Here is a 16487-nt window from a genome sequence, read left to right as displayed (position 1 = left end):
CCAAGGTGTGAAAATTACAAGCGCTGCTCTGAGACCGCAGGGAGTCCCTACCACGGGAGCAGGTGAGAGAGCGGGCCTGGCGGGGGCTCCTCCCCAGAGACAGGGACGTCGGTGGGGCTCAAGATGCCCTCCGGTCCCTGCCCGTCTGGGGTCACAGGGAACTGCAGACACCGCTGTCTGTTTGACACTTTTGTTTTCAGAGGAGCTACTAAGCTTTCCTCTGATGTTGCCTTTATCCATTCATTTACTCAACAAATATGTATGAGCACTCGGTCCATCTTCTAGAAGCTGAGGAAAGAACAAAGAACAAGTACACAGGAAGGTCCTTGACGTTCAGACACCCTTGGCCCTACCCCGCGGGAATGATCCGTCACGCTCAGAACCCCCATCCGGGGAACAGGGCAGCCTGAGGGGGAAGCCTGGATGCTCTGAGGGCGTCACTGCAGTACGCGCACAAGACAAAGCCTAATGGCTGAAAAGTGGAGAGTTAGTTATTCTAACAGCAGAGTGGACCCCACGAGATACACTACTTCAACTTCCAGTTACTGAAAAGTAATGGTTCACTTAAAAAAAAAGAGACTATTTCACAAAACCCTTTTTAGATAACCTCTAAGAAGCGAGGGGACCATCCGCCTTTCTGGTACACAGGTCAGTGAGGCTCGACAGACACTCCAACACACCCGACGTGTTACCATATGGGAAGATGTTCACGAGCCAAAGTCCTGGAACGCAACCTTCACACTCCTTGATATTACGATTTGATGAAAGCAAGACGTACCCCCACAAAGGCTCGTCTAAAGCTCATGTCAGGAAATGGAAATGCTGGCTTTGGCTGGGTTACATTTTTGGAAAAGGGGCTCCAAGAGGAGGTTCAAAGCAGGGGGGCATCTAGCAGGGCGACCCTTCTTTGGTCCTGCGGCAACCCCGGCCTCCTGGGTGCAGACTCGCAGCCTTAGAGCCAAGGGCTCAGAGCGAGGTGTTGCGGGCTGGCAGCAGGGGCCTGAGGAGCTGGGAAATTAATCAGCATGTGTGAAACCAACAGACTGGCAGCTGAAAGCCACTCCAGACGTGTGAAGAATTGTGATAGATTTCTGAGGACTCCCATTTCCCAAGAATGAACAGGTGCGGACAAAGATGAGCCGCTTAGTAAATTTGTTTTTTAAAAAGTATTTTTTCAAGAAGTCTTTGGCTGGGAAGGCTTCCAAAGTTTTAGCTAATAAGCTTTCATCTTTAATAAAAAGAAGATTTTTCTTCATCTGAACAGAGCAAGGACTTGCTTAACCATGAAGAAAACTGGTACATGGATCTTCACGGCACCAAATGCCACATTTTATAACTCCAAAATCTAAGACTTTTAAAAGCTTCCATGAAACCCTGTCCAATTCATCGAGCGAGCACAGGGCAGAGATGTGAAGAGGACCCGAGGCCCCTGCTCTCGAGGGCTCACAGTCTCGGGAGGCAGACGCTGTGGGACTGGCCACAGATGCAAAGACCCTGAAGCCACCTCAACAGGAGCCCCCGAGCAGGATGGGGACCGGCAGGCTGAGAGCAGGCTTTTCACAGGAGGGGTCTGGGGTGCACCCTGAAAGACGAACAGGACTCTCAGAAATGAAAGGAGGGGAGGGCAGCTGGGGCAGAGCAAAGCACCTGGTGGTCAAAAGGTAAAGGGTCTGCCTGCAGCGCAGGAGACGGGTTCAGGCCCTGGGTCCGGAAGACCCCCTGCAGAAGGAAATGGCAACCCACGCCAGTATTCTGGTCTGGAGAATCCCATGGACAGAGGAGCCTGGCGGGCTACAGTTCATGGGGTCTCAAAGAGAAGGACACGACTGAGCAGCTCACTTTCCTTTTTTCTTTTCACAGTAGATGAACAAAGGCATAATAGCAAGTCTGGAGGGCAAAGTAGCAGAAAGATGGCTGATCTCATGGCGGACGTGGTGGGAAGACCTGTGTTGTGGACAGACAGAAGGAACCCAGATACTCTCAGATTAAGGACTGGACTTTATTTGAAGGTAAATTGTTGGGGGAGGTGAAGGAGAAAACCAAGGGCAGCTGTTGACAGAAGCATGCCTTAGGAAACTGCCAGGATGGGTAGGATGGGCTGAAGACAGAAGCGCTGCTGGGTTCAGGAGAGGTGAAAACCCTGGGCCCTGGGCAGAGGGGGCCGAAAGGCAAGGCTGAGAGAGGGCAGGAGAGGCAGCAGTGCTGGGCGCTGGTGTCTGAGTAGGTCTGGGGCGGTGGGTCAGGGCGAGGGCGCTCAGATGATGCTGTGTTTCAAGCCCAAGGAAGAAGCATGATTGTAAGATGGGAAAGAAGATGAAGATGAATAGACCAGATCTACAAAGCAAAAGAAGAGCTAAAGACAGATTCAACACACTCCGCAGAAAAAAAGTTATGTAAAAATTAAAAGATAACTGTTCTTTATTTTGGACTAAGCCCATGTACTTAAAATCAAGGATCCTTTCAGTGTCTTCAAGTGGCAGCTGATGGGGTAGTCACAGTTAAAACATAACCTTGACACTCACCGGGGAGAAAATGTAGCTGAAGGTGCGTACATGCTAAGTCACTTCAGTCATGTCTTTGCCACCCTATGGACTGCAGCCCGCCAGGCTCATCTGTCCATGGGGTTCTCCAGGCAAGAATACTGGAGTGGGTTGCCACGCCCTCTTCCAGGGGATCTCCCCGACTCAGAGATTGAAACTGCGTCTCTTACGTCTCCTGCATGGGCAGGCAGGTTGGTAACACGGTGCTTTCAACTCGCTTTTAGATTTTCCATCTTTCCAGACTGTACGGATCCTCCCCATTCCGTTTAGTGGCCACACGTGCTGGGTACTGGATGTGCCACGACTTGGTTTCCCAGCCTCCGTGTGAAGGGCGGGAGCGGCAGAGGAGAGCTGCCTCTGTTGCCTAGCAGCCAGAGCGCGCACGGAAGACGCGCCACGGCACCCCGCAGCTCGTTTCCTCCGCGGTACTTTTTCTGACTCAGACTCTGCTGGAAGAGATGCAGAAATAGAGAAAGCGGCTGCCCACCCCGGCATGTCCATCGACTGTTGTTGTTGTTTTTTTTTTGTCTCACAGCCAGCACACGCTATTCCAACCAGCAGGCGATTTGCTTTTTAAGCATAAAAACTGACAGTTATTCTTTGATGCTTAAATAGAACCATGAACAGGAGGGGCCACCGTGACCGAGACCCCGCCCGGAGCTCCGGGAGAGGGACGGTCAAGGTGTGTTGCCCACAGATACGGTAGCTATAAAACAACCTGCCTCCTGGAAACACTGTGAGATAGCTCAGGTGACAAGCATTGTGACATTTAGGTTCAACACACCTCAAACTCCAGATAGTGGTCTTTGAGCTTGTACTCGTCCACCTCCTTGGCCTTAACCTTCTTGTCCGGCGGGTAGGAGCGGTGCTCCGCCAGCTCCGTGGTGATCTGCCTCAGCTTGCTCTCGTGAGATTTCAGCTGCTCCTCCTGCAGGGGAGCATGAAGCCATTGAGCATCCAGAAAACGGAATCAGTAAACAGTTGCAGTTTTAAAAGACCCCTCATGATGAGTGACTTTCATTCATCCAACGTGCCTCTGTGCCACGTTCCACCAGCTTTCTCAGCAGGGTCCACGTGCACCTTCTGTCCACTGAAAAAGACAGTCACAACCTAAAAGTTGAGAGTTATGTTCCATTCGGTGGGAATTTTTAGGACTCCAAGCCCAGGAGACAGCATCTCAAAGGACCCTGAGAGAACTGCTCCGAGGAGGTGAGGGGAGGAGTCAGGTCATACACAAGTTTTGCAACAAAGGACAAGTAGTCTTACAGTCAAAAGACTACTGTTGGAGGAAACCAGATATCCCAAGTTAAGGAAGTTAGCACTTTTCTAGGTATGGGAAGATGTGAGAGTCTCTGCCCACTGACATTTCTTTCATTGCATCTCAGCTATCCTAGGCCAGGATTCTGTGTTTTTCACATCCTGAGCTAACCCTGGGCTCCCCGTAGGGAGTGGCTGCAGTCTGATGGCTGTTAGATGGCAGCTGTTAGATCTCAGGCACTCTTCTCTTTCCCGAGTATCCTTAGGCTCTCTTTGGAGGGCTGATGACTGTGACATCCTTGTTTACTGACAGGGCAGGAAACACTTCATTTCTCACGTTGAAAAACGGTACCCAGGGCCAAGGCCAGCCTCCCCAGCCAGGCCCCTGGTCTCCTGAGAGAGACTGCAACAGGAGTAGCATGCAGCACCCGTGCTAAGGGCCGCAGGATCAGACTCCTCCATGCCAGGGCCTCAGCAGGGCCGTCCTGTCACTATGGGTGAAGGCCTACCCAAATACTTTCCTTTTTGAGACAACCAATGCTTTCAAGAATAATTTTCTGAAGGCTGTTATTCTAAAAACTGTAGTAACCTATGCTTTCCCCTCCCAAATAGTAGAGGTTCTGATGTCGCTCAACTACAAATTTACTGAGGCACATTTAACTTGTTCTCTGGTTGCTATGGGCTGTTATAAATGATGCTACATCCTTATAAATGTTGCCCAGTGACTTATGAGCAAGGTGTTCCTATAGCATGCAGGCACATCTCGCTTTATTGAACTTTGCAGATAATGTGTTTTTTTTCAAACTGAAGGTTTGTGGAAACCCTGTGTGGAGCAGGTCTACTGATACCATTTTTCTAACACTGCTCACTTTGGGTCTCTGTGCCACATTTGGCATCACTCAAAATATTTCAAACCTGTTCATCATAATTACTTTGTTACAGTGGTCTGAGATCACTGATCCTTGCTGATACCACTACAGCTTCATGGAAGGCTCGGACAATGATGGTTAATACTGAGCAATAAAACATTGCTTCATTAAGGTAGATCCATTGTTTTTCTGGACACAATGCTGTTACACACTTAATGGGCTGGGGTATAGTATGAGCATGACCATTATATGCACTGAGAAACCAAAAAAGTGTGTGACTTGCTTTATTGAGATATTTATTTTATTGCAATGGTCTGAAACCAAATCAACAATGTCTCTGAAATCTGTGGTCACCAAGAGGTGAAGTTTCTGGGTTTTAGAACATGCACATCTTTAAGCTAAGTTGCTTCAGTCATGTCTGACTCTGTGCAACCCCATAGACAGCAGCCCACCAGGCCCCGATGTCCCTGGGATTCTCCAGGCAAGAATACTGGAGTGGGTTGCCATTTCCTTCTCCAATGCATAAAAGAGAAAAGTGAAAGTGAAGTCGCTCAGTCGTGTCCGACTCTTAGCGACCCCATGGACTGCAGCCTACCAGGCTCTTCCATCCATGGGATTTTCCAGGCAAGAGGACTGGAGTGGGGTGCCATTGCCTTCTCTGACACATCTTTAATATAATGGTAAACTGTTTTTCAAGTGTTTCCACCAGCTTACATTTCCACAGTAGGCTTGCAGATTCCCACTGTTCTACACCCTTGCCAAAACTTGACGTGACATCAAATTTGCAAATTGTTACTAATTTCATGGGTATAAAATGATTTCAATTTACATTTTCCTGATTGCAAGTAAGGACAAACACTTTCATATGTTTACAGGACTTCCTCTTCTGTGATCTGGCTGCTGAAATACTGGACCCATTTTTCTATTGAGTCCAGATGTGTAAAGTATAGTGATTTGTAGTTTATAGCTTATAGTGTATAGTTTGGGTGGTGGTGGTGGTTTAATTGCTAAGTCGAGTCTGACTCTTTGTGACCCCATGGCTCCGCTGTCCATGGGATTCTCCAGGCAAGAATACTGGTTTGCCATGGGTTGCCATTTCCTACTCTGGGGGGGCCTTCCCAACCCAGGAATCAAACCCAGTCTCTGGTATTGCAGGCAGATTCTTTACTGACTGAGCTACAAGGGAAGCCAGTGTATAATTTATTCACAGTCAAATAAATGTCAAAATTCAATGTGCAGTGCTTTATTCCAACTTCACTGACTTCATGAAGAATCAAGGAAATAATCTCAAAATAACGATATTTTAAAATCACCTCGTGCCAATGATGCAAAACCTGGATAGAATCATGAGGAAATATCAGTCAAATCCATGTTAAGAGATTTTCTATAAAATAAATGGCTTGTAATCTTTAAAAATGTCAAGATCATTAAAGTCAAGGGAAAGGCAGAAAAGAAAATTATACTCCTTAAATTTATTTTGACTAATGAAATAAAAATTCCAAGTGGCTCTTATGGGCATAGATAGGTACAGACTGCAAATTACCCCAAGGTTAGAATCCCACAACAGAAGGATTTTCCTGATAAAAACAGATGTAAAAACAGAGAAGCAGGAAGGCAACAGCCCAAGATGCAGCGTGTTCCCAGCCTCACACGGACGGTTATACCTGTAATATCCACAGGGAAGATGGACCACCAGGAACCTCCCTGTTTTCTTCCCTTTTATCTTTGCTCTCGCAATCCATTAGGGGAGTGGGCAGGCCACTCTCATGGGACAACACTGATGAAAGGGTTCTCACAGAAGGCAGAAACGCACCAAAGTTCAACGAAAAGGAACAGACAGCAAATGGCAGGCACCCGCTGAAACGGTTTCACATTAGGAAGTCACAACTTAAATATCAGCATTAAACAAAGGATGCAGGAAAAACTACTGCTATCTGTCAACAGACGTACATTGGTAGTACTTTTGATCGCACATACAATGAAATTTTATCCAAAAGGCAAGTTTCAAATGATGTCACTTAATATTGAATTTTTTCCTACTTATAGTTTGACTTTGAAGAAAATTTCATATTTTCCTTTAAAATACCAAACTCTAATCTCACGAAGAGACGTCTTAGCTGATGAGGTGATGGGCACAGGTAACCTAGCTGCTCATGACCTCGCAGTGAGTCCAGGGCTGAGATAGGGCCAAAGCCTCCCCTTCGAGGCTCAGCTGGACGGTTCTGCTGCCAGCCAGGCACAAGTCAGCTCCGCATCCTTTTATATCAAGCACAAGGCTCAGGGAGGGGAGGGAAGCTTGAGGTGGACACAGCTGTCCACCCGCACACCTACTAGGCGACAGGCACTGTGTGTGTGTGTGTGTTTGTGTGTGTGTGTGTGTGTGTGCATACACGCACGTGTGCTCAGTCCTGTCTCTCTGTGACCCCATGGACTGTAGCCCTCCAGGCTCCTCTGTCTATGGGTTTCTCCAGGCAAGAACACTGCAGTGGGTTGCCATGCCCTTCTCCAGGGGATCTTCTGGACTCAGGGATTGAATCTGCATCTCTTGTGTCTCCTGCACTGTACTCAGTGCTTTTTTCGCTGTGGAATACACAATCCCAGGAACTCAATAGTGAAAGAGACCCTGGCCTTCGTCACCCCTCTAACCTCTTCCTCTTGGAAGCCATGGAGATCCAAAAAGATCAAGTTCTTGCTGGAGGCCCCAGGGGTAAAGGCAGAGGAGCAGCAGCCCCATTCTCCCAACTCTGAGCCTCTAGACAACTGTTTAAAACCCAAAGAGCTGCTGAAAACACGAGCTTCAAAACCGTCTGCTCCCTCCTGGACCAGCGCTGACCTCAGCTGTCAAGGCTGTCAGTAAACTCATCCGTCCTCATCTGCCTTCTCTCCCGCGGCTCCCAGACACCCAGGTGTTAACCCAGATCCTTTCTCCAGTTCCATTCAGAGCCAGAATCCCCAGATGTCACAGCCTCTTCCGCTTCTCTATCTATAGCACTTAAATGTCCATGTGTGTGCGCGTGCTAAGTCCCTTCAGTCGTGTCCAACTCTTTGTGACCCCACGGACTGTGACCCACCAGGCTCCTCTGTCCATGGAGATTCTCCAGGCAAGAATACTGCAGTGGGTCACCATGCCCTCCTCCAGGGGATCTTCCTGACCCAGGAATCGAACCCGTGTCTCCTATGGGTCCTGCACTGCAGGCGGATTCTCTACCACTGAACCACTGGAGAAGCCTTAAATGTCCACACCACATGCTTATTAACAAAACATACCCGAACCTCTGTAAATTTTATCTTCCTTACTGATTACAAGCTCTCTGAAGGCAGAGAGAGGTCATTTCCCCTTCTCTCAGCTCCTGGGGGTCTAGTATGGTGCTGGGCGGGGGGAGAGCAAGAGTCATGGTTCTGGCTTGTAGAAGTCACTTAACCAACATCCAGCACCTGGGAGCTGAAGATGAGTCTTAGCTCTTTTTATAATGTCCACACACCTCACAAGCCACCTGACATTTGGTCCCCTTAGGAAACGAGCTGAATAAATGGACTCTTTTTTTTTTTTTAAGGGGGAAGGTAGAGAGGGAGACCTCAGACTGTTTGCTTGTGCTGTTTTAAAGTAGACATGATTTAGGAGATAATGACATTTCTAGGAATCTGCCGGCAATTAACGATTCAAATTGCTAAACGCTGCAGCTTCATCAAACCTGAGCTGCAGGAATTTAGACTAAAGAGCACCTGCCTTCAAAGCAGCGGTCCAAAGGGACAATTGCTGAAAGCCCCACCAGGAAGACTGTTTCATTGTTTCACTTTTAAGACCCTTTAAAGACCTGAAGGAGTGTTTGCTGAGCTTCAGCATAATAACCTAGTTGTCTGATTGAGCACTTGGTATACGTTACATTGTTGTTGTTTTAGTCCTTAAGTTGTATCAGACTTTGCAACCCAATGGACTGTAGCTAGCCAGGCTCCTCTAACCATGGCATTTCCAGGCAAGAACACTGGAATGGGCTGCCATCTCCTACTCCAGGGGATCTTCCTGACCCAGGGATCAAACCTGCATCTCCTGGCAGGAGGATTCTTTACTACTGAGCCACAAAGGAAGCCCACCCATATGTTACATACAGCTCTCTAAGAAATGAATATGAAAGCTGTCTATTCTGAAAAGGTGTGGAACACTGTAGTCCAAGTTCACGCCAAGGAGTCTAGACTGTGTTTTGTTGCTAATAGTGAGCCAGTTTTGGTTACATGACACCGAAGGAATCCTATTTTAGCCAGCACTGTGCAGGATGGATTGAAGAGAAACAAGAGTTGGACAAGAGGGACCTCAACCAGTTCTAGGAACAGGCTGCCAGAGCTCTCCAAAGCGGGGTGTGTGCACCCCAGGCAAGGTGACCCGCTGGGGAGAAATTTTTTAAATCAGCATTGAGGCATAATTCACACTTTACTATACAAAGCTCCCATGTGAAATGTACAATTTAGAGCTCTTAAATATATTCCCAGGGCTGTGAAACCATTGCATTTAATTTTATGACATTTTAGTTCCCCTAAAAGGAACCTTTTGGAATGGAATCACATGATATGCTCTTTTGTGGCTGGCTTTTCACGTAGCACGGTTCCCAAGGCTCGTCCACACTGGGGTGTCAGCGCTGCATTCTTTAATGGCTGAATCAAGCCCCGTGTGTGGCTAGGTAACATCTCATTCATCCAAGCAGCAGCCGGTGCCCATGTCCACCTCAGGTTGTTATGAACAATACTGCCGTGAACAGTTGTGTAAGTTTTTATGTGAGTGCATGTTTGCATTCTCCTGTTATCAAAGTAGGAGTGAAACTGCTGTTAAAACATGTCTATATTTAATCATTTGGTAAACCACCAAAGTGTTTACATTCCTAGCAGCAATATGTGAGAGTTGCAATTTCTCCATAACCTCACCACTACATTACTTTTCATAAAAAATTAAAAAATGTATAGCCATCCTAATGGTATCTTGTGATTCTGATTTGTATTCCTCTAATGACTAATGACGTTCAGCATTTCTTATGTTATATTGATAGTAGGACATGTAAGACACTTTATTAAAAAGATTCAATACATATATTGAAGGATACCTACTCAAATATTTAGTACTGACAAGGCAAAGGATCCAAAAAATCAGGACACCAGAGGTCAAGGTGACCAGAGTCTGGCTGAGGGACATGGGTATGGTAGAAAGATGTTTAGGAAGAAGGAGTGGCTGGACTGAGCATGTGACCCTGAGTGGGTGGGCAGGCGGGGCTCTGGCCAGCGAGGGACATGCCCGGAAAAGGATGCCATCATCGGGAGTCTCCGCTCCTCATGACCGCCATGCAGGAGGTCACCAAGAGGACGGGTGGGTCAGCCGGTGACCCTGGAGCTGGCGCTGGGCCATCGGAGGCTCCTCACCCAGCCCCCGACCTCGGGATGTGCCTTCTTGCCTTCCCCATGCTAGGAGCTGCCCCAGGTTGTGGCCTTGAGACAGCAGGTGGTGCTGGGACCATCTGGACCAATGACTGAATCCAGTCAAGGCTCCTCATAAACTTCAAGATCCTGGGGGCAGGTGCAGGGTTGGCTTGTCTCTCAGCTACTCCAGACTCATCAGTAAGCTCCCGTGCGCATTAAACCCGCCTCGAGCAGCCCGCAGTGGCTGCCCCTGTCTCTGGCCTCCCCTGGCCGTCCTCACGCAGGGCCAGTCTGTGAACCAACGCCGCCCCCTCTCCCGGGCCTTGGCACGGCTGCCCCGCGGTCAAACCATGGGATGGATAACACGAGGCTGGAAGCAAACACAGCACTCTCCTGTCTGTGATCCATGCTAACACAAGGCCTGGCCCTCCACAGGGAGCACTCGGTGGGCATCCAGAGTCAGCCTCTAATGGGACCATGGCTGGGAGTCAAAGAGGGAAACAGGACAAGGCAGTGGGGGAGACCACCCCTGCAGGAGGCGTGGTCTCCAGGGGATGCGCGGGAGGGAGCCAGGTACGTTGCAGGGTGGGGTCTCTGATCTGCAGGGCAGGTGGCTGGGCACAGGGTGGGTCTTAGAAACACATACATTCCTGGGGACCCTGGCTGAGACCTGATGGATGGAGGAGTGGGCGGAGATGAGAAAGGTGCATTTTAGGTAAGTCCCCTGGTAAATTATGTGCATTAATGTTTGAAAATGACTACCTGATGAGTAGAAAAGGAGGCCCGAAAGATCCTATAGATGGCCAGCCACGAAGTCCTAAGTCTGGAGTGCTACATGGAAGGAGAAGCAAAACTTAAAAGATTTTCACACCAGTCTCTCCACCTGCGACAGGAAGAGAAATGTGCTCTGGCAACACGGCCGCAAAAGCAACTACGAGAAGGCGACTCCTCCCACACAGCAGAGCTGCTCGCAGAGAACCCTGCCACACTGACAGTCATCGATTTCAGGAGCAGTGGCTAATATGCTTTGGAGAGGAGACAAGAATAAAATTAAAGAGAAGCTTGCAAATGACAGGGTGATGAACAGTGTCTTTAAAAGCACCAATCTTCTAATTGAATATTTCGTTTTTTCCTAATACTGGTTAACTTTTTTCTCTCACCCTGGTAATATGTCTATTTTGTAGACTGAAATTACCCAAGTGGTCTGGCATGCCGGGGAGGGGCAGCAGGCTGTGCAGGAGGGAAAGATGGCCGGGCCAGAGCGGTGGCTGCAGACGGTGGGGGCTGTGGCCCCGAGGGGCGCCGGGCAGTGCCCGGAGCCAGTCCTGGTTGTCACAAAGTGGGGTGATACTGGCACTGAGTGGGCAGAGGCTGCGAACACCGCTCAGCACCCTACGACCCACAACGACGCAGGGCTCAGGGCCCAGGTTGGCAGGGCCGAGGCCGAGAACCTGCCCGGGGTGAAGGGGAAGCCTCGCCCTGAATGCGGGGAGGCCTGGGGGGCATCCAGACATGCCTCCCGGGTTCGAGGAGGGTGACTGTGACTCAGCAAAGCGGAAGGTGCCCAGACATCTGGAGCAGACGGTCTGCACACCAGCACCCTCCCCTTCTCTAATCTGCTCTTGATCACGAGCTGGCTTCCACATATTTGCTTCTAATTCTCCGATTACTCTCAAGGGCAAGGCACATTCTCCATAGGTGGTAAACAAACATGATGACCTGGGCAAAAAATGTACAGAGCTAGTGATAGAAAGAATCTTAAAAAACAGTCTAGACAATCTCCTCATTTTCCAGAAGGAAAACTGAGGCCCACAAAGTCTCAGTAACTCACCTGTCTGGGGGTGGGGGGTGGGGGTGGCATCATTGTATTCTTTTTTTTTTTTTTTAACAAAGAAATTAAATTCCTGAAAGGGTTTGGTCATCTTATATGACACAGAGGATGCTTCTTGCTGGTCACTACTTGCTTGTTTAAAATTGTGAACTCACCATTTTGATCACATTACATATGTATTTTTTTACACTTCTGTGTTCAAAATGAGGAAAAATATAAAAAATGTTATGCATTTCATTTTAAATTCCAATGTAGGGCATTTGTTTAAAATAAGAGACTGCCATGACAAAGGTGGTGGGGTCTTGTGGTAAAAATACACAAATGAATAAACACACTCATTTTCACATATAAGTGACTAACCAATGAATGTACACATGTAGTCACTGTAGTCTTGTCTGATCCTCTGCGACCCCGTGGACTGTAGCCCACCAGGCTCCTCTGTCCATGGGATTCTCCAGGCAAGAATACTGGAGTGGGCTGCCATGCCTTCCTCCAGGGAATCTTCCTGACCCAGGGAATGAATCCGTGGCTCTTGTGTCTCCTGCACTGCCAGGTGGGTTCTTTACCACTAGAGCCACCTGGGAAGCCCTACCAATGTACAGCCCACACACAAATAGGACAGAAGCATACTTTCCCCTGGTGGCTCACAGCGTAAAGAATCCACCTGCAATGTGGGGGACCTAGGTTGGATCTCTGGGTTGGGAAGATCCCCTGGAGAAGGGAACAGGTACCCATGGGGTCGCAAAAAGTCAGATATGACTGAGCTACTTTCAATTACTCACTCACATTTTCCAAGTAGAAAATAAATAGAAATGTAGGTTCCACAGTGAGAAAAGAGCAAGGAAAAGCTCACATGTTGTTCTAAAGTTACTAATGTTCCTCTTTAACTTCAGATCACCTTTTACCCCAGATCTTTTACAGGAGTAATGGCGAGAAAGACCAATCTATTGAAAAATACCAACTGGAAAACTCCTAGTGAAATTAATAAAATAAAACTCAAGCTTTGAAAGTATTTTTGCCTCAAGTTGTTCAACTGTTTGTCTCTCCTCTAACCTTGTGTAATATAATAATATAAAGAAAACTGAGCACCAAAGAATCGATGCTTTTGAACTCCGGTGTTGCAAAAGATTCTTGAGAATCCCTTGGACTGCAAGAAGATCCAACCACTCAATCCTAAAGGATATCAGTCCTGAATATTCATTGGAAGGACTGATGCTGAAGCTGAAACTCCAATACTTTGGCCACTTGATGCGAAGAACTAACTCATTTGAAAAGACCCTGATGCTGGGAAAGATTGAAGGTGGGAAGAGAAGAGGATAACAGAGGATGAGATGGTTGGATGGCATCACCCACTCAACAGACATGAGTGTGAGTAAACTCCAGGAGTTGGTGATGGACAGGGAGGCCTGGTATGCTGCAGTCCATGGGGTCAGAAAGAGTCAGACACGACTAAGAGACTGAACTGAACTGAACCTCGTATAATGTGGCTTACTGTTTATGTTAAGTACCCAAAATTAAAGTGGGGAAATGCACTTGGTTTGAAAGCTCGTATTTTAGCTGGGTGGATGTAGAAGTCTGGCCAATAAGCAGTAAAGCCTTCCTTTTCTCTTAGGACACTTATTATCCTTGAAAGTTAAACGCCATTGTGCCTTGTAAAGTGAGCTGTTTGGTCCTTCCTGTTCCTAACAGTTTTTTTTGGTAGTTAGTCCATGAATTAGAGCTTACGTGGGGAGCATCAACCAAACCACATCAATAATAACGATGAACTTACAGAAACGAAAGAACGTCTCCTGAAACCACATCTCCTCTGCTCTCTGCACCAGCCTGCCTCTACGCACTTGGGCGGGACCCCCACACGCCCCTCCTCCACGTCCTCACTGCCTTCATCCCCGAGGGCGCCCACCGTGCGCTCCAGCCGGCGCCCCTGATGCTGCTCTCGCCGCAGCGGCCAGTCACCTCCTGCCACTTCACTGGAGATCGTTTTTTTCCTGTTTGTACCTTAACATTTCCCCTGTGTTTTTCTTGACTAACTTAAAAACTATTGTTCCTCAAGTGTCTGTTCGGCTCTGCTTCTGAGCACTCCTTGCAACATCTGGAGGTACAAAGAGAGAAAGGACATAGCAAAAGACTCTGGAAAGAAGCATCAAGAGGGAAGCAGGAGATGAGGGGGAACCCAAAGCCAGAGGGGACACCACAGTGCCCAGAGCCCACGCCTAAGGACAGCCCGATTCCTCACTTCATGGAGCTAACGGGACCATCCGGAGGTCCCAAACCCTCCTACTCCGTCCATCTCCTCTTTCACTAACTCATTTTTCCTCTTTCTATTGAAAACACCTTTTTCTTATATTAGTTTCCACCTCTGATACTTCCTTCCTATTGTAAAAAGAAGAAAATTTGAAGCACTGATTTGATCACATTAATTCCCTACTTACACTACTTTCCTAAGGATGCTGGGGATGGTGAGGCATCCCAAATCCTCCTCGTGACCTTTCATCATTTGGCCTTTGCTTGGCACCAGCTGCAGAGGCTTCCCTGGTGGCTCAGCAGGTAAAAGAGTCTGCCTGCAGTGCAGGAGACGCAAGAGGTGGGGGTTTATACTGAGTGAAGGAAGTCAGAAAGAAAAACACCAACACAGTATACTAACGCATATACATGGAATTTAGAAAGATGGTAACAATGACCCTATATGCGAGACAGCAAAAGACACAGATGTAAAGAACAGACTTTGGACTCTGGGAAAAGGGAAGGGTGGGATGATTTGAGAGAATAGCATTGAAATATGTATATTACCATATGTGAAACAGATCGCCAGTCCAGGTTCGATGCATGAGACAGGGCGCTCAGGGCTGGTGCACTGGGATGACGATGGGGTGGGGAGGGAGGTGGAAGGGGCTTCAGGACGGGGAACACATGGACACCCGTGGCTGATTCATGTGAGTGTGTGGCAAAACCCACTACAATACTGTAATTAGCGTCCAATTAAAATAAATTAATTAATTAAAAAAAAAAGGCGGGGGTTTGATCCCTGGGTCAGGAAGATCCCCTGGAGGAGGGCGTGGCCACCCACTCCAGTATTCTTGCCTGGAGAATCCCATGGACAGAGGAGCCTGGCGGGATACAGTCCATGGGGTTGCAGAGTCAGACGCACAACTGAAGCACCTTAGCGCGCGTGCACACACACACACAGCTCCACAGAGGAATGCGTCCCGCCTCTCACGACACTGGGCGCTCGAGTCGCGCCTGATGACGCAGCGCGGCTCCCACACCTGCGCTGCCCCCTCTCCCTCTTGGCCTCACTCTGCGGGGCGGCCCCCTTTCCCACACCCGTCCTGCCGCCCATCCTGTGAGTGTCTCCCTCACCCCCAAGGCCAGGCCCTGTCTGGAGCCCGCAAGGTCCTCTGGACTTATCCTACATGTGCCTCTGATCAAACTGTTGCAATTACTTGCTTGTTTGTATCTGCCAGTTGGATCCCTGAGACTGCCTGGGTTTCACTTGCCTTTCTATTTCCAGAGCCAAAAATAGTCTCTGAGGTACAATAGGCACATGATACGCTCTTATTAATAAATGCTCTGTTGATAACTATGATGTCGGGTGTGTGGAGGAGCTAGTTAATATCAAGACCTGGTTGATCACAGCCAGATGCAACTCTCTCTATTATTGCACCGATAAGAAATTCACAAAGACGTCAAAGCAGCTTCCAAAATCCTTAACAAGTCGGTGGAAATAGTGGCCCTGCAGACAGGTTTAAAACTGGTAGACATGGCTTGTATGCAGTGTCCTTAGAACAGAGTTGTAAGCAGGAAAGGAGCGCCATAAAATGTGACCTTCAAAAACATCGACCTGATAAAAAGGAGAGCAGCTCAAGTGAACACCTCCGAAGAGAGTTCTTGTGTGCTCTGTCTGCATTCTCTGGGAAAACCACCAAGGTCCACTCAGATCCTCCCAAGGGTGGGGAAGGCCCTGCCTCGCTGCACTGTGAGCAGTGGGTCCCTGGGAATGCTTCCAGCATCACACACAGTCTGGAATTTAGGAAAAGCTCAGTAAAATGAAAAGTTAAATCAATGAGTGAATAAAAAGCTGGTTTCCAAGGCAGGACATCTATCCTTAGCCAGGTGTTTAAAAAATATGAACTGTTGGGAAAAACAAAACAAAAAACAAAAATAAAAGTGAGGCTGGTATAACTGAGTAGTAAACTAACTTTAGAAACAAATTCAAAGTGTGCATCCACCCCATCTCGAGTCCGCCGTGTCTGCTTCCCATGCGAAGTGTAGAGGCCCCAGGCACACTGCGTCTGCCCTCTTGACAACAAGGCCCTCCAGGGCGAGGTCTCATCCTTGCCCCCAGAATATGGGGCATTATTTGAATACAAATGTAAGACCACTTTACAAAGTGTGAAATGACAAGGTGTAAAGATCAAAATGCCTTTACCTGAGACAATTTTGTCGTGGTGGCAGGCAGCAGCGGGCGACTAAACTTCTTCTGAGACCCAATGGCTGCTGGAAACGGCGGTGCCGAAAACACAGCCGCGACACAGTTAATCTTGTTTATCCACCCCTGCATTTCCTCCGGGCTCCTAGGAGACACAGGCA

At 48.2% G+C, this 16487-nt stretch overlaps 1 protein-coding gene across 13 annotated transcripts in view; it reads right to left on the bottom strand.

Moving 5' to 3' along the window:
* Window positions 1–16487, bottom strand: part of PSD3 (pleckstrin and Sec7 domain containing 3) — a 607319-nt gene that overhangs the window by 26568 nt on the left and 564264 nt on the right. For 10 of the 13 annotated variants that reach the window (XR_015156252.1, XM_086380548.1, XM_086380560.1 and 7 more), the window contains 2 exons: window positions 16327–16471; window positions 3325–3468 (listed from right to left, as the gene is read on the bottom strand). Coding sequence is in view for 10 of the 13 variants with exons in the window: in XM_086380548.1 (XP_086236674.1) it covers window positions 3325–3468; window positions 16327–16471 (289 nt within the window). In the remaining 3 variants the exon portion in view is untranslated. The remainder of the gene's footprint in view (window positions 1–3324; window positions 3469–16326; window positions 16472–16487) is intronic. The other 3 variants (XR_015156254.1, XR_015156253.1, XM_086380549.1) reach the window with 1 other exon arrangement.

This window comes from Bos grunniens, chromosome 27 (genome assembly GCF_055505025.1).
Source record: "Bos grunniens cultivar Pamir isolate PY7600 chromosome 27, Bosgru_T2T1.0, whole genome shotgun sequence".
Taxonomy (NCBI): Eukaryota; Metazoa; Chordata; class Mammalia; order Artiodactyla; family Bovidae; genus Bos; species Bos grunniens.
This window is presented reverse-complemented; position numbering and strand designations above follow the sequence as displayed.